The sequence below is a fragment of the Ictidomys tridecemlineatus genome, chromosome 5 (assembly GCF_052094955.1).
Source record: "Ictidomys tridecemlineatus isolate mIctTri1 chromosome 5, mIctTri1.hap1, whole genome shotgun sequence".
NCBI classification, from domain to species: Eukaryota; Metazoa; Chordata; class Mammalia; order Rodentia; family Sciuridae; genus Ictidomys; species Ictidomys tridecemlineatus.
Genome location: NC_135481.1, coordinates 113,936,853 through 113,964,054, shown reverse-complemented (window position 1 = coordinate 113,964,054; position 27,202 = coordinate 113,936,853). Strand labels below are relative to the sequence as shown.

Genomic DNA, 27,202 nt, shown 5'->3' with positions numbered 1-27,202 from the left:
TGGGTTGCAACAACAAGCTTTATTCTCAAGGAATGTATGTCCTTGGTGCTGACCCTCCAGGACTGGCCCCTCCCGGGTCAGGCTGAGGGGCAGTACCACCTCTTCCTGGGGTCTTCTTCTCTATGGGAGTAGCAGGAACTATTACAAACCCACTATGCGGGCCATAAGGGCAGACCCAGCAGAGCCCAGGGCCATTTTGGACGACAAGGACAGTCCAGCTGCTCCTGGGAAAAAGCAGAGGGTGAGCAGAGGGGGGAGGGCCAAGGCAGCTCTGAAGGACAAAAGTGCAGGGCTAGGGATGCTCCTCATGAGGGCCTGAGGCGGGGCACCCCACAGCAGACCCTCTGTTTCCTGAACCCCAGCATCTTGGTCTAGGGGAGAGGCGCTGCGGGCAGTGGCCCAGGAGGGACTCCAGTGGTGGATCTGCGGGAACTGCCTTGCTCCGCGTAGAGGAAGGCTGAGCCCCAAGTGGGAGGAGATGCCCCAAGTGACCTGGCCCTAAGCCAGCAGCTCCAGCCAGGGCTCCCCCCACCCCCCACCCTCAGAGAGAGAAGAGGAGGATGAGGCAGGACTGCGGCCGAGGGCCACGGGTGAGATCTGGGCTGGGTCCTCTGTGGCTCCTGTGTTCCTCCGTCCCCTCCCCAGCAAGCCCTGCCGAACACCTACCCACTGACTGCAGAGTAGCCACCAGGCTGCCCGCGGAGACTCCGCCCCCGTTGGCAATGGCAGCTATGGACATCATCTTGGCCGCCAGTGAGGAAGCAGCGATTCCTGTCCCGGTGAAGCCAATGGCACCCAGAACCACAGGCACGGCATTCACGGTCAGGACTGTAGGGGAGAGGAACTGCATGGGGGTGGATCCAGGGGAAGGACTCCCTGCTCCCTGGGCCCATCCCGAGGCCTCACGGGGTCTGTAACTGGGTTCTGAGCTTGGGAGAGACCACAGGAAAGGACAGCAGTGATGAGCCCAGGGCAGCGAGGCAGGGAATGTGGGGGAAGGGCTGGGGGCCACCAGGACAGGGGGTTGCACTCCCAGAGGGGTCTGCTATGGGTTGCCCAGGCCTCAGGCCCTCCTGAAGAGCCCTGGCAATTCTGACTGCACCCTGGGTTTAGGGGAAGCAGGGCTGGAACCCCCTTCCTGCAGGCTTACCTCCACCAGTCACGACTGCAGCAGCCTTGACTAGAAGGGAAAGAACATGCCGTGAGGCTCACACGCCGTGCCTCCCTCTTCCTGCCAAAGACCCACTGTAGGGAGCTGCTGCCCAGGAAGGAATGGCCCCTGCCTGCCCCTCCCTGCTTTTCTCAGAGAAGCAGGACTTTGCAGAAGGTGTGATTGTCTTAGTTCAGAGACCAAAGACCTGTCCTGAATGTGTTTACCCACCCTGGTCAAGAGTGATCTGGGAACAGGGTTTAGGGTCCTGGTTCTCCCTGGTTTGGGCAACAGGCATGTGAAGGTCAAGCCCTGAGTGACCAGGGGCATCCTCTGGACCCAGGAACCAGGTTGAAAGGCATTTGCTGCTCAACTTATTGGCAGGCAGGGAAGGTGACGCCCGGCCGGCAGGCAGCTTGGCACACTGGGCTCCTTACATGGAAGGCTATCATCTCATGGCCTGCCTGCTGGTCTCAACCAGAGGTCACGGGTGTAGGTGGCTGGCCCTTCCCCTGGCGTGTGCAGAACCTGGCCTGCCTGAGGGTTCCTCCCAAACCCCACCCCACCCTCTGCTGTTGGAATATCTCCAAACTTTTGTTCTACTTCCTGTCCCAAGCTCTGAAAACATCCTCCCACCCCTCCTCCCTGCCCAGGGCACAGGGACAATGGTAAATGTCCCTTGGTAAATAAGGCACAGTATTAACTTCTCTGGGGCTGTTAGTAGAATTAAATGAATTGACAAATATCAAGTGCTAAGCCAAAAAAACACTTAATAATTAATTTAACTGATCTTGTTATTTAAGTCTTACGAATCCCTTCACCATGATCTGACGGTCTGTCTGCATTTCTGAGGCAGAAAGGAACGCTGGTGTGCTCCAGGCCCTGACCTTCTCATCACCCTCTCTGCGCTGCACTGGGAGCTCAACGAGTAGCATCTGTTACTCAGCCAGTTACCTCCAATTGGGGCAGCAGCCACAGAGCCCACTTTCAGTGCCCCTAGCAGAGGTCCAACGGCAGAGGCCACAGGGGCCAGGACAGCCTTGGATATCATTGTGGCCCCTGGGGAAGAGAAGAGGGTCAGAGGTCAGGGAAGGTATCAGAAGCTCTATCCCCCATCCATGCTGTTTGTGCTGGTGGAGTTGGAAGAAGCCCCGAATGTCCATCCAGTGTTGGGGCTCAGCCTCCTGAAGTCATGGAGAGTGCAAGCCTGAAGAATCCTAACGCGGAGTTCCCATATCTTAGCCAAAGCCAAGGACAGCATAACTCCTCATGCTAGACTAATAATGACCCTGATTAAGGAGAAAAATAAGGCCTTTAGGAGTATGTTTCCTGGCATTTTATGAGAACATCCTGTTTTGTCACTGGGAAATATGTTTCTTAGTACTAGCAAGCCAGTTGGCTGTTTTCAATACGTTCTGCCATAGTTAGATAAGATCTAAGCTCACACTGCCCCATGAGCCCTGCAAGAACAAAGCAGTTGCAGCTTGCAGGCTCCCCAGCCCCCACTCCCATCAACACATTGTCAGTTTCAGGACTCAGTCTTTGTGCATAATTGTGGGACCAAATGCCCACGGTTGTCCCTTGGTAAATAAATAAGGCACAATATTAACTTCTCTGGAGTGGTTAGAAGAATTAAATGAATTGGCAAATGTCAAGTGCTAGACTTAGCAACTAAGTGTAAAAACACTAATAAAATTTAACCAATCTTGTTATTTTAATCTTATGAATCTCTTCACCATGAGCTGAGGATTCGACTGCATTTCTGATGGCAGAAAGGAACGCTAGTGCGCTCCAGGCCCTGACCTTCGCCACGCAGAACTGGGAGCCCAACAAGTGGTATCTGTTACTCAGAGCCAGTTACCTCCAACTGGAGCAGCAGCCGAGGTGACAGCAGAGAGCCCCGACAGGAGGGAGCCAACAGTAGATGCCACAGGACCCAGGGCAGCCTGGGATACCAGCGTGGCCCCTGGAGAAGAGCAGAGGGTCAGAGGTCAGGGAAGGTATCAGAGGCTCCACCCCCACCCATCCATGCTGTTTGTGCTGGTGGAGTTGGAAGAAGCCCTGGGTGTCCACCCAGGGAGACAGAAAGGTCACAGGAAGTGGAGGCACCCCAGAGAAACCCTTGGCAGCAGACAGAAGCTCCCCTAAGGGCACTGATGGATCTCAAGGAAGAGTTCTCATAAGAAAAAAATAATCCAGTAGCACGACATACATAACACACTGTCCTGTGTGCAACTCACACGCGTTAATGAAAACCACCACTAGTCTGCAACAGCCCACGTGGACTCTTGGCTGGCCACTTGGCACGAACGAGGTTGGGGAGGGACAGTGAAGCAGGGAGCTTACAGGGAGGACATCACACACACATCAAAGAGAGTGCATAGGTGACAGGACTGGGGATCACCTTATCTAAACAGACATCTGGAAAAATGGAAATTGGCATGTAAAACCTCCCAGCCACAGTCGATTATAACTCCTTAAGGGAACTACTGTGTCAGCATCCAACAGCACCCACCCCTGGAACTAGGTCATTACAACCTTCACAAAGAAAATTTGCTGCAAGTTAATGAGGGGTAATAAAGCACTGATGGGGGCCTTGAGAGAACAGGGCAAGAACTAAGGGATAAATCCTAAGACCCTAGACTCTGGAAGAACCACCCATTTCTCCAGAGTTGGCCTACATAGCACTGCACTGCCCACAATCCTGCACATTTCTAATACACTGCTGTCTGTTCTTTGTGCATCCGGTTTCAAATTCTTCCTGTGGAATCACAAGACAATGGCCACTCTGGCTCCATGGGCAGGTCTCTTCTGCAACATGAAAACTCTCTCTCTCACACACACACACACACACCACACTCGCTGAGATGGGTAGGGAGGCACACATTAAACATGTGAGAAAGGTTGACTTTGGGGGAGGTAAATGGAGTTGAAAAGGTACATAAATGATGGGAATAAATAAATAAACCAAAGAGGAGCCCTAGATTCAATCCCCCCCCTCACTCACACACACACACACACACACACACACACACACACACACACACACACACACGAAGAAAGAAGGCCTGAAGTGAAGAAGTTTGTTATGATCAATGCTCAAAATCAGATCCAGTAGGACAAACTACTAGGGAAGGCTCGCCAGAGGGGGCTCCTTGGCAAAGGAAACTTAGGGAGGGGGACCTAGCTAGAGATTCCCACGACCCCTAGCTATAGACATGGCCATGGGGAGGCTCACATCTGGAGAGAGAAGGAGACGCAGGAAGCGCCTAGGTCTAGCCCTTGGGGAACTGGACCCCTAGGCCTACAGCCAGGGTCTTGCCTCCCTCAGGCCCTTCTCTGAGAGGATGCCGTATACATATAGATGTGCTGGGAGGACAAGGACACTCAAGGGCAGGACTCTGCATCCTCCTTAGCGGTCCTCTTGTCCCCTAGCACCTGCCCCTTCCAAGAATACTTACCTTGTGACGAAAGGCCAGCCAGAAGGGTGCCACAGGCTGCCCCGCCAGCTTCATACATGGTCACTGCTGATGTTAACTGGGTGGCCAGGGAGGAGGCCAGCATGCTTGCAGACGTAAGGGCCATGCTGCCGAGCAGAAAGCTTCAGCTGGACCAAACCTACCAAAGGGTAGTACTTTGGTGGAGAAATGTAACCCCCAGAACTAGCTTCCTGCCTACTGTCCTGAAAAATCTGAGGGGCTCTGGGATGGGTAGAGAGGTCTGCTGTGAGCTGGTGGGGACAGTGGACCTGGAAGGAGGCTTGGGTGAGGGAAGGAGGAATGTGGGCATCAAGGTTACCAAAAGACCCATGGTAGGGGCTAGGGGAGAGCCGCAGGGTATTGTCTTTCCTCCAGCAGCTGTTTTCCTCCTCGAGAAAAGCCCAGCACCCACTTAGCCACTTCTGGGATTCCTTTAAATCTCCATGGAGCAATTTTTAAAGCACCAAAATTGGGAAGTCAGAACTAGTCACACTGTTAAGGTATGAACAGCAGCCGAGGTACTGTGGGTGCCTGCTGCTCTGTGATCTCACTAACATGAGAAACTTGGGCTTCTGTCCCCATCTTAGGGATGGGAAAAACAGGGTGCAGCCCAGAGAGGGAATGCTATATGCTCCAGGCCTTGGCAAGGCAAGAGCCAGCCGGGGGCAGGTATTCTAGTTCACAGGCACATCGTGACTGATGCTTTCCCTCCAGACACTTACCTCTCCCCTGAGCCCACTTCACCTCCACCCACCCTGGAGGCTTGAGAAAAGTCAGGGGCAGGTGGGGTTTCAAGTCCCTTCTCTCCCGATACCTAACTTTTTAAAAAATCTGATGCCTTATTTTTTTCTCATTTTAAGTTGATACTGTGACGTACATAATGGTGGGATTTGTGGGATATATTCGTACATGCACAGAGCATAATTGGGTAATTTCATTCCCTCGTTTTCCCTTCTCTCTTCCCTCACTCTGATCCCCTTCCTCTATTCCAATCGCAGCTACCTGGATGAAAAAAAGGATCTGTGGGAGAGTGGGTGCACACTGGGCACTGCCCACCTGAGGTTGGGGGCCACAGCAAGAGACAGTCCCTGCCCACCCTCCCTGCCTTACCTGGTGAAGGGAAGTCCTCAGAGTGTGGAATGGACCCTGGTATTTATCTAGAGCATGTGTTCTTTGTCCAGCCCCAAGACTGATGAAGCCCCCACCAACTGGCTACAGGGCACGCCCAGTGCTTGGGCAGCCAAGGAGCTAGGTTTCATTTTCCTAGGAAACAGAAACTGTAAGGATGCCAAAGTGAAATCTAGCAACCATGAAATGCCGGCTTCCTTAAATGGACAATGGAAACCAAAAAGCTAACCCTGCCCCAGATAGGAGCCAATAAAACCAGAATTACAACTGATCTCTGGCTGGCCTAGCCTGGCTCTGCCGTATTTTCTGATTTTTGTTTCTATTAATCATAAAGTTTCTGTGAAAGGGGGAAGGGAGGTTAGCTGTCTTCCCAGTTTTGGCTAAATTATAATCAAATTAATTTTTCCTTTCCCTTTATTTATTTATTTATTTTTTAATTTAATTTTTTTTTTTTTTGTACTGTAAAGGTTAAATTTAAGTTTTTCTCTCCTGTTAAGTTTAAGTTTTGCTTTTCTGTAAGTTTAAGTTCTGTTTTCCTGGAACTCGAAACTTATGTTAAAAACAGTTACTTATGGGCTGGGGATGTGGCTCAAGCGGTAGTGCGCTCACCTGGCATGCGTGCGGCCCGGGTTCGATCCTCAGCACCACATACCAACAAAGATGTTGTGTCCGCCAATAACTAAAAAGAAATAAATATTAAAAAAAAAAAAAACAGTTACTTATGTCAAAATGTACCCTGGCCCAACACCCCCTGACAAAACGCATGATTATTCTGTAATGGTTATTTTGTAACAACCCCACTCTGGCACCCTAACTGCCATATGAACTTCCCTGTTTAAACACTGTATAAAAACTCTGCTTAAGCTGTACTCAGGGCTCCAGTTTCTCTCAGGAGAACTCTGGGCCCCAGCATGCTGGTCCCCTCCCCCCAATAAATCCCTTTGCTTTTGCATGAGACGAGTCTCTTGGTGGTCTCTTCCTCCGACGTTTGCCAGACCCTAACAGTACTAGGGATTGAACCCAGGGGCGTTTAACCATTGAGCCACATTCCCATCCCTTTTTTATATTTTATTTAGAGACAGGGCCTTGCTACATTGCTGAGGCTGGCTTTGAACTTGAAATCCTCCTGCCTCAGCCTCTTAAACTGCTGGGATTACAGGCATATGCTAACTCAACCTGCTTTATATCAGGAGATCAACTCATACCTGAGATAATCTTCCCAGAGTCTGCATCATGTTCTCAGCTCTTAATGTTGTTATGGGCTGATTTGGAAGTTAGGTCAGGCTGACCTTATTCTGCTCAGACATCTCACCCTGCGCAAAATTGGCTCCCCCTCCTATAAGAGTCCACTTGCTTAGAAGCTGACACCCCCACCCACTTGCACCCTGACACTATGGAGCTGGTGCTAGCTTACTTCCAGAGTGGGTAGGGGAGGTGCCAATTCCGAGAACTTGGTGACACTTTCTGAAATGTGTGTTGTAATTGTACTTGCCTCTCCTGTCCCCCTTCTTTGTGTTTTTAAGTGGCCCCCTCACCCACATTCAGTGTCTTAGGCTTCAGAACTGTCTGCTTTCTGCTCCCTAGGCTCTAGCCAGAATAAATCCTTTGTCTTTACTTCAAAAAGACCCGGAGTTTTATTTGGGATTTTGGAATAGTGCCTAAATATTGGGAAGCCCCAGAGAGATATCCTCTGGGGTCCAGGCTGTGCCTCTCGGCCCATCAGGACCCCCCACCCCACAGAAAGGGGCACCTTCCCCCTCTAGTTGTGGGAGCTCTCTGTTTTGTCCCATTTGGATCCTATGTGGTGCCTGATTTAAGCCTGGCCTTGAAGGAAGACAAAGAAGACTGCGTGTGTTTGGAGGTATCTTGTTTGTTCTCTCCATTTTGGGTTGAATATCAACCTAGAGGAGAATCAACCAGATTGACTTAGAGGTGTTTCAGCTGGGTGGATTGTGAGGCCTTGTGTCTCAAATAAACTGGATACCTGTCGAGATGCCAGTTTTGGACCCAGGTGCTCCGCTACATAGATTGTGGTGATGATCTGGGACTGGGATGGAGGAGAGTCTGTTTTCTGAGGATAACTGTCTTTTGGTAGTTACATGCTTGCCTGACTGCCTAACATTGCTCCTTCATTGTTGCCCCAGCAAGAAAACCTTCTTCTTTCCCAACTCACTGCCCCTGGATCCACCAACTATCTAATTCGACTTTTGCCTACCAGTTTCTTCCCATTTCTGCCTGTTGTTCTAACTTTTGGCCTTATCATGGGATCTAATCAGTCCTGTCTTTTGACCCTTTTGAACTACATGTTGAAAAACTTCTCATCAGGGCTTCACATTGACTATGGGGTGCCTGTGACACCAGGGCACCTTGAAATTCTGTGAGGTACAACGGCCCACTTTCAATGTTGGATGGCCATCTGAGGGCTCTCTGGAAGCCCTCATAGTCCAGAAGGTCTGGAATGTGGTAACTGGCAGGCCTGGCCATCCTGACCAGTTCCCATATACAGACCAATGGCTAGATTTGGTTCTTAATCCTCCAAAATGTTTACAAAAATGTCTCAAGGATGCACCTAGGTCAGCCAAAGTCCTGGCTCTTCAGGATTTCAGAGGTTTCCAGGGTCGTAACAGACAAGAACTAAGAGTCTTCTTGGCACCCTTCTGCCTCTGTTCTTCAGATAAGGATGAAATGTTGCCACCTCCCTATGCTCCTCATGGGCCCCACATTCCTTCTCGTTCATCTGTGTCTTCCCCAAGGTCCCCTGGGTCTGTTCTCTCATCACCAGAAGGGCACAAAGCTTCCCCCCATCCTCACAGGGAGATAAACACTTGACGGAAGTGGTGGTGTCTCCCCCATCTCTCTTCTCGGCTCCCTTGCTGCTGATTTCCGGGGTGGGACTCCTCCCCCACCCCGACTGTTCCCATGTTGCCCCTCCGGCAGCTACCCATGGGAAGGGACGGAACCACTGCCTTTGTGTATGTCCCCTTGACAACTTCAGATATATAATTGGGAAAATCAAAATCCTCCTTTCTCTGCCCGCCCACAGGCCCTCATTTCTCTCCTCGAGGCCACTTTCTGCATGCACAGGCCTGCTTGCGACGATTGCCAGCAGCTCTTGCTGGCTCTTGTCACTTCTGATGAGCAGGACTGCCTCAGGGTGGAGGCCAAGAGAGCCAACCTTTCAGTGGCCAGTTGCACCAAAGCCAAGGGACAACAATTGTTAGAGGCGGCCCTTCCTGACATCCGTCCTGATTAGGACCCTAACTCTGGGGCAAAGAATGTTCATTTGGATGCCTATCACCGGCATTTGTTAGGGGGACTAAAAGGGGCTACTAAAAAGCCCATTAAATTGTCTAGAACTACTGAGGTACTCCAAGGCCCCAACAAAGCTCGAAGCTTGTTCCTTGAAAAACTGCAAGATGCTTTCAGGACATGTTCCCACTTTGACCTAGAGACACCAGAAAATACGTGAACTATAAATCTGATTTTTTTCTCTCCATAGCCCTACTACAGAGAAACAAATCTGTGAACTTCTAGGAATGGCAGTTACTGCATGCAGGCTTTGGACTGCCTCCTTTACAGAACTAGCAAGGTCTTTGTTTAAAGCCACCACAGGAACTAGCCCTTTAAAATGGACTAAGAAGGAACCGCAGGCCTTTGAAGCCCCAAGCCCTGGTCAAGGTCCTTGCTCTGGCTCTGCCCGCTGTTACTGAGTCCTTCAACCTGCTGGTGGCAAAAAGCCCAAGGGTTGCCAAAGGGCCCCTCACATAAGGTCTTTGACCCTGAAAAAGGCCAATAGCCTATCTGAAAGATTGGACCTGGTAGCATCCAGATGGCCTTCCTGCTTATGTATCATAATGGCCACTGCCCTTATGGTCAGAGAGGCCAATGAGTTAACTTTGGGACAATCCCTCAGAGTGGCAACCCCACACTTTGTAGAGACCTTCCTAAACGTTGCACTAGGTAGATGGATGACTAACAGTCGTATTATGCAATATCAGAGTTTGTTGCACGACCACCCTCGACTCACCTTTGCCCCCACAAGGGCCCTTAGCCCCACCTGGCTGATACCAGAAGAAAACCCACTTGAGCCCCTCCACAACCACAAGGCTATGCTTGACCAGGTGAGCTCAGGAAGGCCAACTCGACCCGTGTTCCTTTGACTGAGGCTGAAAGCCATCCAACGGCAGCTGCCAAGTCATAGAAGGGGCTTGGAAGGCTGGAGCCTCGGTCACAACAGAAACCGAAGTCACTTGGGCTCAAGCACTCCTGAGGGGAAACTCGGCACAGTGAGCAGAACTAATCACCTTGACACAGGATTTAAGGGAGCGCTATTTTGTTGGGTTTGGATTCCCGGTGGTGACCAATGGGAGCTGACCAATTGGAGCCCAGCCATGAAGAGAAGCATGAAGCTTCATGTGTAGAGGTACCTTATCTACTCTCTCCATTTTGGGTTGGATGTGAAGCCTAGGGGCAAATCAACCAGACTGACTGTAAAGCCTTCAGGTGTCTCAAGCAGGTGGGCACGTTGCCTCCTGGCTGGAATGGGTGTTGGAAACCAGTGAACTTTCTGGGTTGGTTCTCCTGAAGGAAGAGTCTGTAAGCCTTTTCTTGTACCTGTTAGAGAGACTTAAGGTAGATAACAAGAAACTGGAGGCTGATTTTAGCCAAATTAATATCAGAAACCCAGGGAAGTAGAAGGGTTGGTCTCCCATATATAAACTCAAAGATTAAGGGGTACATCGGGCACGCAAAAGAGCAACAGGCAAAGGCACTGGCCACCCAGCACTGTCTCTAATGTAAATCTACTGAGGGTACTCGAGGGTCTGGTTCATGTGCTCAACCTGTGCAGAACTTTGAAGCTGGTCAGCGCAATGAAATTTCCAGTCTCTGCAGTGAATGCCGGCCTGACAGCTGATCTTCTGGTGACAGGCAGTTCACAGCCTGGTGGGACTTTATGAAGAAGAAATTTTGTTGGATACACTTCTGGCCAACCTGAGAAAGTATCCACAAAAATAAAGAGAAACGTGTAACTACTGGAGGGAGGTCTTACCTCGGTGAAGCCAATCTCCCAGTGATCTCCAGGCAGCTCTCCTCGATTGCGGACCCCAGAATGGGTCCACCTTTCTTGTTTGGCATTTACCTGTTGGCAGGCTGGACATTGCCCAGAGATGTCCTGGGACGTTGTTTTAGCCCTGGGATACAGTATGTCTTAGAAAGGCAGCCAGTTGATTCTTCCCCCAAGGAGTTGTGGCACATAAATCCAATACTAATGTTCTTCCCAAAGCTCAGGGTACCATGGTCTGGAGTCAGGAGGACCCACCAGCTTCTGAATTTTTGTTCCCCATTTTCTTTAGCCTTCTCTTTTTCTTCTGGCAGATAATGTGGGAGGGAAGGAAGGCTGGTTTGGGGATATAAGGCCAAAGGGAATATGGACTGGTTCTGGTTTGGAGTCCAGGGCCTCTTGTTGAGCTGTCTCATCGGCAAAATTATTGCCCTTGATGACCAGAGTGTCTCCTTTTTGGTGACCCGGGTAGCGACGACAGCCACCTGCTTAGGTAATCAAATTGCCTCAAGTAGAGCCAATGTTTCCTTTTTATTTTTAATAGAATTTCCCTCGGCAGTTAGCAACCCTCGCTCCCTGTATATGGCTTACTGCCCATGTAGAATAGCAAAAGCACACCTACTGTCTGCTCTCTTGGCCCTGACCAGAAGAAATCCTTTTCTTTACTTCAAAAAGACCCAGAGTTTTATTTGGGATTTTGGAGTCATACCCAACAGTGTCTTCACACGAGAGGATTTCAGGCAAGACACTAGGCTTAGCAAAAGTATAGCAATGTTTACTTGAAGAAAAAGCATCGGGGGTGGGGTGGGGTGGGGGGAGCACCCACAGGGAGAGAGGTGGGCCCTCTCCCACTTATATCCCAGCTTTTAATGGGGTGGAGGGAGATTGTTAGGTCTCACCCAAGTATCACCTGTGGGCTCTGAACGGACGGACAGACTACTCTAGCTAACAATCAAAGGGCAACTCTTGGTCATCTTTCCTGGCTGACAGGTCCTAATTGGAACTGGTTTGGCAAAATTCATGGTGAGGGGGCCCACAATCATCCGTGATGATCACCCCTCTTTCCTAGCCTGGAAATCTCTGGTTGTATTTTTGTGCAGGGTCATGCTTAAGGTGTCTTAGTAATTAGGCCCTACTAAGCAAACCTATCTTTGCCCTCCCCTGGATTTATCTCTTTTTCTCCAGTTGTAAGAAGATTCATCTATGGGGCTGAGATCAGGCAAGAGTCCTGAAACAGCTGTCTTGCCAGGCCTTCCACTACCACTGAGACAGGACTGTCAATTAACTGACAGACTTTGTACTGAGTATCTTCTCAGAATCCTCACCTCCTGCTCATGCCTTAACTGCTACCTAACAGATTTCTCTGATTTCTGATGTGGAAAGGTGACGGAATCCCATTCATTGGGACCCCAGGAGAGTCTCTGGTCTGGGATCCAGCAACAAAATGAGAGACGCCACTCTCCTCCGTTTTCCAGCTGGGATTTGACCACTGTGTCAATCATGTGGGTTGACCGTGGGAGGGTATGTCGTTTTAAAACAACTATATTACCATTGATATACGGTAACAACTTTTAAGAATGATTGTTTGCAATATAATATAGAAATACTGTTTTTTTTCTCCCAGAGGTTTTTTTTTTTTTAATTGACATCAAATGACAGTCTTCAATGGTAGTTAACACTTCAGATATTTTATGTCTTTTTTTTTTTTTTTGAGTGAACAATTTTTATTGAAACCCTCAAAGATTAAAGAGGACCAAATGGTGAGTCTGGGTACCATAACAGAAAATCTCACCTAACTGTACCATCATTCACAGGAATGAACAAACCCAAACACGACAAAATTCAAATTCTCAAGTAATTGCTACAAGTGAATGTAAATGAACTAATCATTTTATCATAACCTTCCTTTAATCATATGAAAAAGGGAATTTACATGGCATAACAAAAGATATGCAAAACTTAATGAAAACACGATTCTCTTAAATCTCTCAAACTTAATTTTAAAGGATGCAGAATGCACTTGATTAAATGACTTAAGCTGATTCTTTTTTTTTTTTTATTGCAAACTGTTTTAACATCAGCTTAACCCCCATGCATTGTACTCAAAAAATAACACAGCTTTTGGATTAGAAAGATCACTTAAGTTAAAATGAGAAATTAAGTACTAAAATTTAAAAAAAGGCTGGGTTTCTTTTGAAAGGAATCTTCAAGTACCAATATGTATAGATAAAGAATACTAATTTTGGTTACATTTTCCCCCTTACTGTTAAGTATACAAACTATAATACCTTTCGAAAGAAAATACACACATAAGATAACTTTAAAAAGAAACATTCAAACCAGACCTCAGAAAAACATTAAGAGAGAAATTTACTGGGACAATAATGTCTTCATTCATGATTATTCAAACATTTGATTATGTATTTCCTCTTGTAGAGCCCACATTCTCTTTTTTGGTCCCTACAGTGAAGAAACATTCATTTGGTTGCATTCAAGACAACCTGTAATAATTTCATTTAGAGAAAAAAACATCTTGTAATACACTGACCTGGCAGACCAAGAGAAAGAGAAAGTTGGTATGTTGGGGAAAACTTAAATGAGAAAACAACAAAATTACCAACTGATATATTTTTTTCCCAAAGGAATGCTGCACCCATTTCACTTAATATTAGAAATCCATGTTAAAGGCACTGGGATGTACTCCCCACCATGCATAGACTCTAAGCAACACTTGACAATGTCTGAGTCTATTGCAATCAGCCTACATGCTGGGTGTTTCCATGACATTTCCTAATAGAAACCTAATATAAATTAAACAAGTTTGAACCCATTTATAATATAACTAGTTTTATAAAAATATCCAGATTTGCTAATAAAGCACCAATAAAAAGAGAACCTCAGGGGGAGGACTCAGATCCTTCCAACAAGGTCACCCTTTTACAGTTTTCTCCAATAGAACCTCCAGAAATGATAACAATCATCTTTGGCAAGCCTTACCTATACAATATTAGAGACATAGAACATTGCTGTGGTGACTGTACCCAAATGCCAATTTTTATTGTAAATAGTTAAGAGATGTGTTACAAGATTTCATGGCTTAGTCTCAAAAAGGTAAAATAGGTGCAATTTTCCTTTAAAAAAAATCTTTATTTTTAAATATACCACTAACATTTTGATGTTCCCTTCAGTAAACATTGATATAACTACACTGGGACTACCCAAGAACTGTGACGTAGCTACAGTTTTCTACAAATACTGTATTTGAGTGAAAAAAAAATACAGTATTTGTACGTTTTAAGAAAACATTGTACAAAAAAAATATTATATAAATGAAAGCCTCAAAGAAATATGTCACTAGGCTTTTGAGTTGAAGTGACCAAAGATCATAGTAAATGAAAACATTTCTAAACATGATGTAAACATAAATGGAGTAATGCAAAACATCAAGGTATGCAAATCTACTGTATTGCTATTTTCACCCTTAACATATAATACTACATAGCTTTCTCCTTTTGGAACAATAATATAAGAGGCAGGACATTATTTTCATAACCTTATGCCATCAAATTAGTTAATACAGATGCTTGACACATTCAATTATACAAAATTAATTTGTTTCAAGATATAAAATTAATGTTGATATGTAATTAATGAAAAAAATAAGATGTTAAAAAGATAACTATAAGAATACCCAGATATATGCTGTATTCCCACTTATATAGATCTGATCAATAAAACATCAACACATTCACTTAGATACTGATTTAATTCATGGATCAAGGCCATATTCTCAAAGTATTTTAAGGATCCAGGACACTGCAAAAGCTGGAGAAAAGAGTTGAGGAACAATATATGCTTGCTAAACAAGAACTATGTTTATTTAGCTAGTGAATATCTAGAATAATAAATTTTTACTTCATGATAGCAATCAGGCTCACAAACACCCAGAAATAGGAATTAAGGATTTTAAACATAGTTATAAAGGTCATAAAAAGTCTGATTAGACTGAGGTACATTTACTCAAAATTTTGAGATTCATTAAGTGGTAGCAAACAAAATAATTCCTCAGACAAATGCACATTTCTCAGTATACATATAATTGAGGGAAGGAGGAGAAAAGAATGTGCATTAACTGGTGAAATCCACCAAGCTGCATATCAATATTCTGTTACACCAAACAGTTTGAAGACAAGGGAAATGTTCTAATATAATTTCAGATTATGTTTCATTTGGCTAAAATAGAGCTTAAGGTTGCTTTGCCATATTAAAAGTTTACTACAATAATTTTTCACATAAACATTTAGACTTGAACTCCAGGACTAAATATGGCATGATTATTTTGCTTTTAATCTGTTGAAATAGCTAAAAATTGACAATTTAAAAACTACAACAAAGAAAAAGTTGAAGCAGTGTGACTCTTACATCATTGAACCACTTCTAATGGTTAACTGTTAGTATTTAACAAATTCAAAGAGTTAATGAATCCTTGCATTCATTCAGTCTTCTGTGCCTTAGCTAGGATGCATAATTACAAAAGACAGCAGATACTGGTAAAAGCTTCAGGACAAAAAGTGCTTGACGAAGTTACAGTTCTCAAGTGTGTTTGGTGTGAGTATAAGGGCAGATGCGCTGATGAAAACCATTACAAGAAGAGTCAATTGTGTGTTAAAGTGTTCAAAGATGTCACCTTAAGCAGAAAAAAAGCTTAAAAAACGTCTTCTTTGACTTATTAGGCATTTCCAAAGTCTACATCATTAGAGTTGTAATTTTAATAGGACATCTCCATATGGTTATTGTTTGTTTCTATTTCTCTCCCTACGCATGGCTTTCTCCTCTTCTTGACGCTTTTCATAATGTGCAAAGTCATCAAAGATTGAGGTGGTATGCTTGAAAGTAGCAATTATTTTAAGCACTTGCTTAGCCTTTTCTAGGGGTACCTCTTGAGTGTCCCTTGAATTGGTTACTGGTTTGTTGTCATTGTTTTCTAAGCGAATGTGCCATAACTGGTTATTGGGAACATCTTTCACAAAGATCCATTTAACTTCAAATTTGCCCTTCCATTTATCCTGAGACCAGACACCAGCATATGCATTATAGTCCACAACAGACTTCATCTCAGCCACTCCACAAAAATGTCCACTTCCATTCACACTAAAGAGTACATAGAGTGGGCCTTTCCCATTCAGGGAACGGTAGGCTGCATCCAAACGCTTATTACCATGCTCAGTACTACACCAGATAGAATACTTAATAGAAAATACCAGAAATAAACAATTCATAAGTTTTAAACTATATTCTGCTCTGAATAGTGTGCTAAAATCTTAGGCCTTCCTGCTCCATCCTGCCTGTGTCATTAATCATCCTTTTTTCCAGTGTATCCTTACTGTATATGCTACTGCCTGTTAGTCACCTAGTATCTTTCTAGGTTGTCAGATTGACTGGTGGTACCACAATGCTGTGTTAAGCAATCCTATTGTACCTAATAATGGCCTCAAAGCACGAAAATAGTGATATAAAGGAGACACCAGAATGTAAAACAGGACAGATGAATTTTGGTACTCTGTGGCAAAACTGCATGTGTGTATGGGCTTCAAGGTCTTGGAGTGTATCCCCATGTAAATAAGGGAGGGACTACTGTGTCATTTCAGTGTGTGTGTGTGTGAGTGAATGGAAGGAGAGACAGAGGTCATGAACCATGAGCTAAAGCTTCGGGAGCTGATCTTTGCACCTTCTCTCCCTGGACAGGGACCATGCCTCCTCTTCCTAGGGATCTGTCTGAGATTATCCTGCAGGTCCTAAACTCTCTGGAACCCTGGGTCTCAGCTGCCTGAGCACCCCGTCTCTACCCCTGTGGTGATCGTTGTCACATATGCACTGCCAACTCCAGGATCTCTAAGCAATTCAGGAAGTCCAGGCATGCTCTGCCTAGTGTTAAGGACTCAGGCCCCACCCTTACCGAGCTCTCTCTTCCTCTCAGATGCTGGCTAAGTAAACCCCCTCAGTTCCCAGCTGACTCAAGGGCTCCTTCCCACATAACCTCTGGCTGAAAGAGGATCAGAGAGGTCTACCTCTGCCCAGGGTGCACGGTGCTGAGGGATCCAGGCAAGCTCACACCCAGTCATGTGGAGGGGCTTGGGGAGAATTACAAGAGCAACCTCGTGCTCCCTGCCTTCCTGTGTCCTGTGTCTGTGCAGCCCCTCCCTTCCAGAGGCGGATTTATTCCCCCTCCTTTGAATCTTGGCTGCTCTAGGGACCTGCTTTAGCCAATAGAAAGCAATGGAAGGGTCACATGGCCTTCCACTGTAGCTCCCAGACCCCATCTCCCCATGAGAACAAGTCAGGCTGGCCTGCTGGAGGACATCAAGCACACGCACAGAGTGAGGCTGCCCATTCATTCCAACAAGGCTTCATAAGCTAGCCCTGCTAAGATCCGAAAAACTGATTGCAGCTGAGACCAGAAGAGCCAGTTGCCTAAATTGCTGACTTGCAGAATCAGAAAAGTCATGAGCTAAATAATTTTTGGTTTTTTTTTTTAGACCTGCAAAAAGTTTTATTACATAGGACATTATTCATGACACAGAAATTGGGAACTGCAAATATGTAGCATTGGAACAAGTCTTACAAATATTTCATTTTAAGAATTTGTTACAATGCAAAAAAAAAAAGAATTTGTTACATACATTTTTTAGTTTGTCTCTTTTTAAAAAAAATTGAAATTATACCTAAGAGTTAACTACGTACAGGGAAGCATTTTAGGAATGTTAGAGATTAGAAAGTAAGATGAATGATACAAAGGAAAAAAGCCCTAATTCTTGCCGGCTATATATTGTATTGCCTTCAAAAGCAACTGTACATGTTGTAATCAGTTCATAGTTAAATATTCTACTAATCTGTTTTGGGAGAGCAAATGTCTTTCAAGGTTTCAAGTTCCTCTATAAGCTTCTTATTCTGCACTTCCAGCACTGCAACTTGACTCTCCAGACACTTTACATATTCTTTCTTTTGACATTGACATTCTTTAGCAGCTTCCCTGGAAAAAGTAGAAGCAAAGGGCAAACAAAACATTTTTTGCATGCTATTGACAAACAGATTGAAGTAAGCTTGGTAAATGTGAACAAAGTTGCATTCCAAATCCTGGAACAATATTACCAATTCAATTCAAACAACACAAAGCCAAACTGGATTCTTAGTTAAGGGTCACATATGTCCCTTCCACAAGTTCACCTGGCAATTAGTAGAACTGGTGCAACACCTGCCTTGATTAGAGTTTAAACAAGGTCCAAGTCAAAGACAGTTACTCTACTTTATGGCAATAAAGATCTTTGAGGGCCTTGAGTTCCTCAATGAGGGTCTTGTTTTGGTTTTCAAGCACAGCCACACGATTTTCAAGACATTTGACATATTCTTTCTTCTTCCTGTGACACTCCCGGGCAGCTTCCCTGTTTTCCATTAGCCTCAGCTCTCCTTTACGTGTTGCTTCTTCTGCTAGTTGCTGGGGACTGTGCAAACTTCCTGGTAAGGCAGCCATCACTACACCCTGTGGCAGAGCTGTAGTAGGAGCTCGGATCTGATAAGTGGGCATGTCACCTGTGGCAGCTGAGCTAAAGTAGAAATTGAATTTTGGCCAGTCTGAGTATGCATATGAGCAGATTCTCTCTCTGCCACAGAATCAGTTATATTTCCATCCTGCCGAGATTCAATAGTTTCCATGGTCATTTGCAATCAATGCTTTGCTCCTTCTCCGTTTTCTTCTTTCTTTATCCCCCCTGAATGGGGTTTACCTAGCCTACCTGGTCACTGATTACGGATGCGAGGAGGTGGAGACACCGAGCCCGACCGCCGCTCAAGAGTGGCACTGCAGCCCAGCAATCCAGCGCCGGCCGCGGCCCTAAATAATTTTTGGATCCACTAAATTTTGTGGTTTCTTATTATCCAGCCAGAGCTAACTGACTGCATAACATGATGTGTATAAGACACTGAGAGGATCACGCTATTTGACATGTAGGACAAAGCAGTCAAAGATTAACTCTAATGGTGGCTATCTGTGAAGTCTTCCTGAAGGAGACGCTATCTTCAGAATTATATAGTTATAAATACCAGAAATTTGATTACAACTGGCTCAGAGTTCAGAGGACTATATTGCCTTATTAAAATTAAAGAACTGAAAGAAAATATGTACATTAGTCTTTGTTGTATTACTACAACAGAAGACCTGAGGCAGCTAACATATAAAGAGAAAAGGTTTAACTAGCTTACAGTTGTAAAGGTTCAAAATCCAAGATCAGGTGGGCCCCACTGGTTTGGTCTCTGGTTGGTGCAATCATATGTTGGAGCAGGCAGTCATATCTCGTGTGTGATCCTGAAGGTGGTAGGGACATGTGACAGTGCCTGCCATAGGAGTAGAGACTGGGGTATTTGGACAGTTGAGACCCAGATCACATCTTATTCCTGTAATTTACTCCAAGTCCTTTAATGTGTGTTTGGTGGGGAGGGAGATAGGGATACCTAATGATGCCCTTAGAGAGTACACCCCCATGACAGGAGGACCTCCCACTCAGTCATACCTCTTAAAGTTCCACAGTACCTCCCTGCCCTTCTGGGGACCAAGTCTTTACATATGGATCTTTGGGGGACACTACCAGAGTAAGCTCAGTAAAATCTGATGTGTCTCTTTCCATGTCCAACTTTATATTGAAGTTAAAAAAAAAAACTACAACAAAATTACTATCCTAATCGTTTTTAAGTGTGCAGTTCAATAGCATTCAAGTATATTCACTCGCATTGTTGTGAACAAGGTCTCCAGCATTTTCTCATCTTACAAATCTGAAACTGTACTATATCGAGATAACAATCCCCTCTCCCCATTCTCCCAGCCCCTGGTATCCACCATCCTCCTTTCTGCCTGTTTAAATTTGACTACTCTAGGTCCTCACATTAGTGGAAATCGACAGTTTTTGGCTTTTTGTGATGATTTATTTCACATAGTATAATGTCCCAAGGCCTAGCTTTGTTACAGTATGTGACAGAACTAACTTCCTTGTTAATACTGCATAATATTCCGTTGTATTTATAACTCACATCTTGCTCATCTCATTCCTGCATCAGGGAGCACTTGGGTTATTCCTATCTCTTAAAAATTGTGAATAGTTCTATGCTATTTTCTGTTTTGGAGAAAGCTCAACATAAATTTCAAAGCTGAGAAGAGTGGGCACAAGGAAAACAATTTTAGAAGAAGTTGATTTATTCTGTGAGTTTTTATAAACTGCTCTAGTTTTTTTTGACACCTTCCTCCCCAGAAAGACTATTTAATATAATTACTTGACAAGAATCAATCTTTTCTCTCTCTCCCTATATTTCAATTATGAAGCAATAATTTTAATCTTGAACAGGAATTGCATGTGGGGGATCAGACCCTGGTCCAGCTGGTCCTGGAGCCCCCACAGGGACAGAACCAGTGAAGGCCTCGGCCACACTAGATGACTGGGACATCTCATCCTCCCCTAAAAAAGATGAAGAAGAAGAACATATAGAGCCGGCAGCTGTGGTCAGAGGCCCCAGGGTCCCCAGAAGGATATGAAGCCGAGGGACCCACTGTATCCTACACTTCCAGAAGCCCCCTGTTGCTCTCACTGGGGGAGGGGTCTTAGGGGCAGCTATGCTGACAGGTGAAAGGCATGCCCAGGGGTGAACCCAAGTGGGAGACAGGATGAGACCCAGCCACCAACTGAGAGCTGGCAGGCCCCCTCAAATCAGAGTGGGAGGCTGGAGCCCAGGAGGGAAGAAGTTCACGTGGACACAGTGCAAGTTAGGGGCAGCTCCAGGCCAGAACCCAGACCCTCTGTGCCCCTGGGCCACAGCTTCTACCCCCACCTCAAGCCCTGGGCCACTTCACCCTCTGGAACCTCCTTCCAGGAACTTTCTATCTGACTGAGATTCCTGCAGAAGGGACTCAGAAGTACTCTTTCCCCATTTTCTGTGGCTCCAGCTGACATCTTGGTGGCAGTGCAGAAGCACCCAAAGCTTAGAGCCTTTCCCAGAAACAGTGTAACCCAGGAGTGCCCTCTGATGGTGAGCACAGAACACAGCCCTTTAACACTGAAAGCCCCAGGCTTCCCAGGGTCCTGATGAACTGTCTGTCTGCAACTGAGTTTCCTCCTGCTGAGAATGAAACCGAGGAACCCCCAGCCCAGCCTGAGCAGGCGCCAGAAAAGTTCCGGAAAACCAAAATTGTTAACTATTCTCAGGCCAGCACTCCCTAGCTCATTCTACTAAACCTGTTTTCCTCCACAACCTGTCTCCTGAGCTTTAGTGGATCAGCAGAACTTTCAGTTCTGGTGACGCGTCCTGTGTCCTATTGTAGTTTGTGAGCCATTTCCAGGATGCCTCCAAATATGTACAGTTCAGATTTTAAAGTTAATAACTTTTCTAGGGTCCCTGTCTCCATGGTCCTATTCTCTAACGTTCCATCTCTGTCCCTTGCCCATCCAACCCTCACCCAAGCAGGTCGTAGGTCTTAAGGGAAGCCCAGGCTGGGACCAGGTCAGCTGCTCCCAAAGGCTCAGGGTGAGGGTGGGCTGGAGCCCCTTCCCAGCAGGCACTCACCTCTGATCACGGTGACTGTGGCCCTGGGTGGACGCAGAGAGGTACTCAGGGTTCCGTTGCTCCGTCTCCTTCTCCATTTCCCAGGCTCCTGTCCACCCTGAGAACACAGAAGAGTCTCTGCAGCTGGAGGCAGGCTAAACAGCCCTGCCTGAATGAAGTCCATACCCAAAGGTCAACGGGGATACTGTCATCCCACTATAGACAAATTAATCAAGGATGAGTGTCAATTAAACTTGCCTTGCAAAGGATGGGCTCATTGGCTGTGGGTAAGCTAAGCCACTAACACAGGCCAAATTCAATGTATCTTTCCACAATGTCAGAATTTATTGAATAACAATAAATTTGCAAGCAAACCACTTATAGTAGTAGTGATTTCACCAAATACCCATGGGTCACCTAATAGTCATCCGCTGGGCAATCACAAGTCCTTTTAATTCATTCCAACTTAATTTCGAATATATATAACACTCAAGTCACACACCACTCTTCATACAATGATGTATGTACACATATACAGAATACAGAGCAGCCCCTCCACTAGAGCCCAGTGAGGGCTACAGGATTCCCTGCCAAGAGCACAGGCAGAGAGGAACGCAGAGGGTCAAAGGTCACTGTAGGGGGTCAGTGGAGGATTTTAATGAGCCAGCTCCACATAGTTGTCCATGCAAAGGGTCCAGACGGTGGGCAACTTCAGTTTTGGAGAATCGGCCTGGAGTGGGCTGTGTCGAGGGCAAGAGATACTGTGCTATGCTGAAACTCGAAGGAACAGGAAACGGGAGACTAGCCACTGTGGTGATTTTCCTGGGCAAGGCTCATTACCAGTGACCAAGTGACAGGGTCAGGGTGCCACTGTGGCCAGATTGGGGAGGGTCCTATTGTATGAAATGAAGTATTGCCTGATCTAGAATTTCAAATAAAGCAAATTAAGATCTTTATGTTAAACTGCTTTAATTTTAAAATTTGCTTTTTATTATCTACAACAGGATATAGTCTGACACAATCACAGAAGCGTGGAACACAACTCGCTCCAATTCAGTCCCCAGTGTAAGATTCACATTCTCTTTTCTGTCAAAGTTAAACCAATAGTCTGAGTTTCCTCATATGTAACAAAAATGTGTTTGCTGTCATCTAAACCATGTGGTTGAAATGTAGCCATTTTGAAGCCCCCAATATATCTCCCTTTGTCCTCAGTCTGCCAATCATAATGCCTGCAGTGTAGGAAATGATCTGATCATAACTACAGCCCTTCCCCTTGCCCTCCCCTCTTTTAAATTAGTCAATCACTTGGACTGTAACTCCAACTCCTCCTATCAGAGCAAGGGGCAGTGCCGTCTCGGGGATAAAGCCCTGGGCACACTTCCTGCCCAATGTGCTAGTTTGCCAGATGTTTTGATAGCACTACCTTCTGCAGAAGTAAAATTTGCCTTGCCGAGTAACTTACTTAGTGCGTATCTGAATTCTTGCATGTCTGATATTTCTAACACCAGCACCCCCTGTCCCACTCCCTTCCATCTTCTTCAATCCATTTACAGTTTATTTTGTTTTTTTAAATTATTGTTCTGTAGATACACCTGATGTGGGGACTCCTCTGCCATATCAAGGCGCACGTACCAAAGTTTGGCGGTTCCACCGTTCTTCCCTTTTCCTGTCCCTCCTTCCTTCTCCTCAATCTCCTTGTGTACTAATCTTTTCTCTATTTCAGTGAAATTCCTTCTCCCTTTTCTTCCCTCTTTTTTATGAATCACCTCTCCCTTTATTTTGGTGTAGCTTCCACATACTGGTGAAAACATTTGATCTTTGACTTTTTGGGGACTGGCTTATTTCATGCAGCATGAATCTCTAGTGCTGTAATAATAACCAGGGAGTCAGCATGAACTGGTGCTACCGTGATCCCCAGCTGCTAAGCAGGTGCTTTTAGGGACAATCACCTGTGCCTGGGTAATGTGGGGAAGAACCACTGCTAACCAGTGTTAAAACTCACTCACTCAAGTTGTTTTCTGTTTTTGTCTCAGGTAAGAGCCTCCTGAGAATCTTACAAGGAGCTAGTCAAAAAGAATCCTTCAGACTCTTTCCTTTTAGGTGACCTCAGAGTAAACTTTGCTCTTTATAATGTTAAATTCTCCTTAGAGGAAGGCATTCCCATCTGCCATTTTTTGAATATGCAAAGCATGACCTTGAACTGAATTCGCCTTTCCTATATATCACAAGAAAATAACATAGACTGGACAAATTTGTGTCTTTGCACAATATCAGAATTTATTGACTAACAATAAATTCACAAGCTACATCAATTCCATCAGCTTTAATTCAGAGTCCTCTCAGATTCACCTAGTGTCATGACACTGACAATCCCCAAGTTCTTTCATTCCATTCCAATCTTAACTACTAATATCTATAACTCGAATCACACACCACACAATGATATATATTACAGAAAAGGCTGAGAGAGGATGAACTGCAAGTGTCATCTATGGCAGTAAAATGTCCAATAGGATAAGAACTGGAGCCTGGAACTCCACTTCTGCAGAAAACCAACACCAGCGTACCAACAGTGGTACACACTTGTAATCCTGGAGACTTGGGAGGCTGAGGTAGAAGGATTTCAAGTTTGAGGACAAACTGGGTAACTTGGTGAAACCCTGTCTCGAAATAAATAGAAAGGGTTGGGGATGTGGCTCAGTGGCAGAATGCCCCTGGATGGAAAAAAGGAAGGAAGGAAGGGAGGGAGGGAGGGAGGGAGGGAGGGAGGGAGGGAGAGAGGGAGGGAGGGAGGAAGGAAGGATCAAATAGGGACCCAATTAAGTCCCTATTTTTTTTTTTAAGTCCCTATTTTTTTTATTTTTGCTTGCAGCAAAAGCAGAATTACAGTTCCTGTTTCCCCTCCACCTTCACATTCCTACACAGGGAAGTCAGCTGGCACAGTCCAGGCCACCTGCAGAACAATTTGTCATCATTATCTTTTATTCCTCCATGGTTCATGGCAGGGATGGAATGAAAATGAATACGTCCTTATTATCTGCTCAGAAAGCAAAAACCTGAAAATACCAGCATTTGCAGACTTGGGAAGGATTAGATAAATTCTCTTTCCCTGCTGGGTAGGGTGGACATGGACTTTCTGGTCAGCAATTTAATAACATGCAGTATAAGTTCATTTGACCGGAAATTGTTCATCTTCACATTCGTTGTAAAAAAGAAGAATCAGAGATGTGCAAAAACCATATGCACATGAAGAGTTATCATGGTGTTATTGATAACAGCAAAAGGTTGAAATAACACTGTGGGGCACTTGACTGAACTGTTTTCCCCAAACTTTTTTTGTATTTTGATGTGTATTATAAAAAAATGCTTAGAAGAAAGTGTATGATGAAAATAACAGGAATAGTTTTAAGGCTGACCTGGCCTCACCATGCACCAGGTCCCACAGGGAGCACTTTACATGGATTATCCCACTTAATCCTCACAACTCTCTGAGGGTTACTGGTACTGTTGTGGTGTAAACTAATCAAAATCAGTAAGAATGTAAGCTATAGGTTACAGATTAGTTAAAAAAAAAAAATACAGACATGATAAGTGAGATAAGACAATTACAAAGTGAGAGCTGTCACAGACAGGCCTGAGACTCCATTTTGCTGCCTTCTTTAAAAATAAAAACTGTTACAAGAGCTGTTTCTGAGAAACTGAAATGAAAGCTGTTTTCTTATAAAAACTGTTTGTCTGTACTTTGTACCCCACAAATTATACCTTTCTCAGGATGCAGTGGTGATCACGGAGAGCTACATCCTGGGTTTGAGTGCACTTGTGGGTCTACATGAATTTGAAATAGATTCTCTCCCCTGCCGAGCTACATCCTGGGTTTGAGTGCACTTGTGGGTCTACATGAATTTGAAATAGATTCTCTCCCCTGCCGACCCTTGCTCAAAGTCAGGATACTGTTGTCTAGCATCTGCTTGAACCTGGAAATGTGGTTAACTGACTTGCAAAGCTGATTGCCTTTTCTCTACTTCTGTCCTTGCTTGCTAACTGGAAAATTCCAGCCCTGCTTAGAGCTCTGGGTCCCACTAACTATTGTTTTAATTTCTGGGATTGGCTTACTTGCATGACACTAAGGAAAGTCCTTGAATTGTGGTTTTCATCTTGAAGTTCCCAGGATACAGGCCAGGAAGTTGCTGTTCTCCCACAGACCTTCAGTCTCTATGGGTGGGTGACAGTCCTGGCCAGATAAATAAAGCTCTCAATGATTTGAATTTGGACTAAGAGTGTTTTCTGAAGCAGCTCCCCATAACAGTACTGTTCTCATTTGACAGATGAAGAAACAGATGCCAGATTAAATAATTTGCCTAAATCACACAGCTCATGTTACAGAGTTTAGATCAAGATCCAGGTAATCTGATGCTAGACCCTCAGCCCTCCCCAGGAGCTCTCCCCCACTTGACATGTCACCTTCTTACTGGGGAGTTTTATGAGCTCACCATCTCCAACTGTTTCAGGTACACTCTTGATGATAACCACATGATCCACATATATTCTTCTGTTTTGTTTTTGAAGACATACCTATACATTGTTAAGTACACCCTCAACAACCAATGATTTTGGAGGCTTCTGCTTGGGTCCCTGGGGTTCATGGACTCATTCCTTACTTGTCTTGATTTTGATTACTTTTACCAACTGAAAAAAGCCCTGCTTTTTTGTCTATTAAATCATCACACATTTTTATTTCTTTAGAAAATAAAATACTAAGAAGAGAAAAAAACACCTGTTTCCACTGTTATAATACAATCTTTGTTCTTCTTTTGCTGGAATATCCCTCTTTCTTATTAAAAAAAATTAAACCGATTTCTTTTAAATGAATGTACACACACACACACACACACACACACACACACACCCGTCCTGCGGGTTCTCTTTCTCTGGAGAATCCTGACACAGGGTAGCATCCTGACTAGGAAAGATGCTCCCAATTTCCACCACAGGGGGTCTTACTTCCAGCCCCTCTTTTGGGGTTCCTTTCCCCAGCAAACAGCCCTGTTAGGTAAGGTTCCAGAAAGACAACCCCACAACTTACCTGCCACTCAGGGACGTGCAGCCCTTTCTCCTCGCCCCGCCAACAGGGGCAGCTCCAGTGTCTTGTCAGACTTCTTCGGGCACCAGTTACAGACAGGCTCTATGCTGCCTCAAATCTTGAAGATACAAATGGCAAGCCCCCCAAGACAAGGGTGAAGCCCTGAGCCACGGTGGCTCCATGATGGAGAGGGGCTAGTGCACAATGGACTGAAGCTGGGCCAATTCCCCGCGAATGTCCTTTAGTGATTCCCAGCATCATCAGACACAAGGTATGCGAAAGGAGTTTCAGGTGGCCCCGGGACAGCCACGAGGTAAAGGTCACTACTCACTGTGAAGCCAACTTCTCTGCATTACAACAAAGGAGCCAGCCCGCTTGGCGGTTAAAGCCTGTGTTTTGAGTCGAGCAGATCGACCTTAACGATCCGGGTGCCACGGGCAAGGCACAAAACCCTGGAGGAGACCGCACCTTCGGCGGTTAAATGACAAAACGGTGCGCAAAGCTTCAGGCACACAGTGGGTACCCAATAGGTGGACAACTCCCGCAAGAAGGTTTGCGTTCCGAGCTGCGCCGGCGAACCACCCCTAGGAATGGAACGCACGAACCTTTGGCCTGTGCCGAGCCCCACGCCGCAGAGGAACTTCCAGGCGTGAGGCTGGGTACACTCTCCAACTCGCTCTCCACGCTCCTAGGGCTGAAGCCGCGCAGCAGCCAATCAGGTC

General features: G+C 45.5%; 2 protein-coding genes across 4 annotated transcripts; both read right to left on the bottom strand.

The window, feature by feature from the left end:
- Positions 1-5,883, bottom strand: LOC101972259 (uncharacterized). Its single transcript, XM_005339164.5, has 7 exons — positions 5,740-5,883; positions 4,612-4,768; positions 3,012-3,116; positions 2,105-2,209; positions 1,151-1,180; positions 667-828; positions 1-224 (listed from the first exon to the last, which is right to left on the bottom strand). The coding sequence occupies exons 2-7, from the start codon at positions 4,733-4,735 to the stop codon at positions 142-144; spliced, it is 609 nt and encodes a 202-aa protein (XP_005339221.1). The 5' UTR covers positions 4,736-4,768; positions 5,740-5,883; the 3' UTR covers positions 1-141.
- Positions 5,884-12,691: 6,808 nt separating this feature from the next.
- Positions 12,692-27,189, bottom strand: LOC110599537 (cAMP-responsive element modulator-like). Of its 3 annotated transcripts, none has more exons than XM_078050772.1 (3): positions 26,484-27,189; positions 21,422-21,616; positions 12,692-18,420 (listed from the first exon to the last, which is right to left on the bottom strand). In XM_078050772.1, exons 2-3 carry the CDS (start codon positions 21,496-21,498, stop codon positions 18,114-18,116), a joined length of 384 nt encoding a protein of 127 aa, XP_077906898.1. In that variant the 5' UTR covers positions 21,499-21,616; positions 26,484-27,189; the 3' UTR covers positions 12,692-18,113. The 3 variants fall into 3 exon arrangements, with proteins under 3 accessions (XP_077906898.1, XP_077906899.1, XP_077906897.1); XM_078050773.1 differs by having other exon boundaries at positions 12,692-20,319; positions 21,422-21,518; positions 26,484-27,187; XM_078050771.1 differs by having other exon boundaries at positions 21,422-21,518; positions 26,484-27,186.
- Between the last annotated feature and the right edge of the window lie 13 nt (positions 27,190-27,202).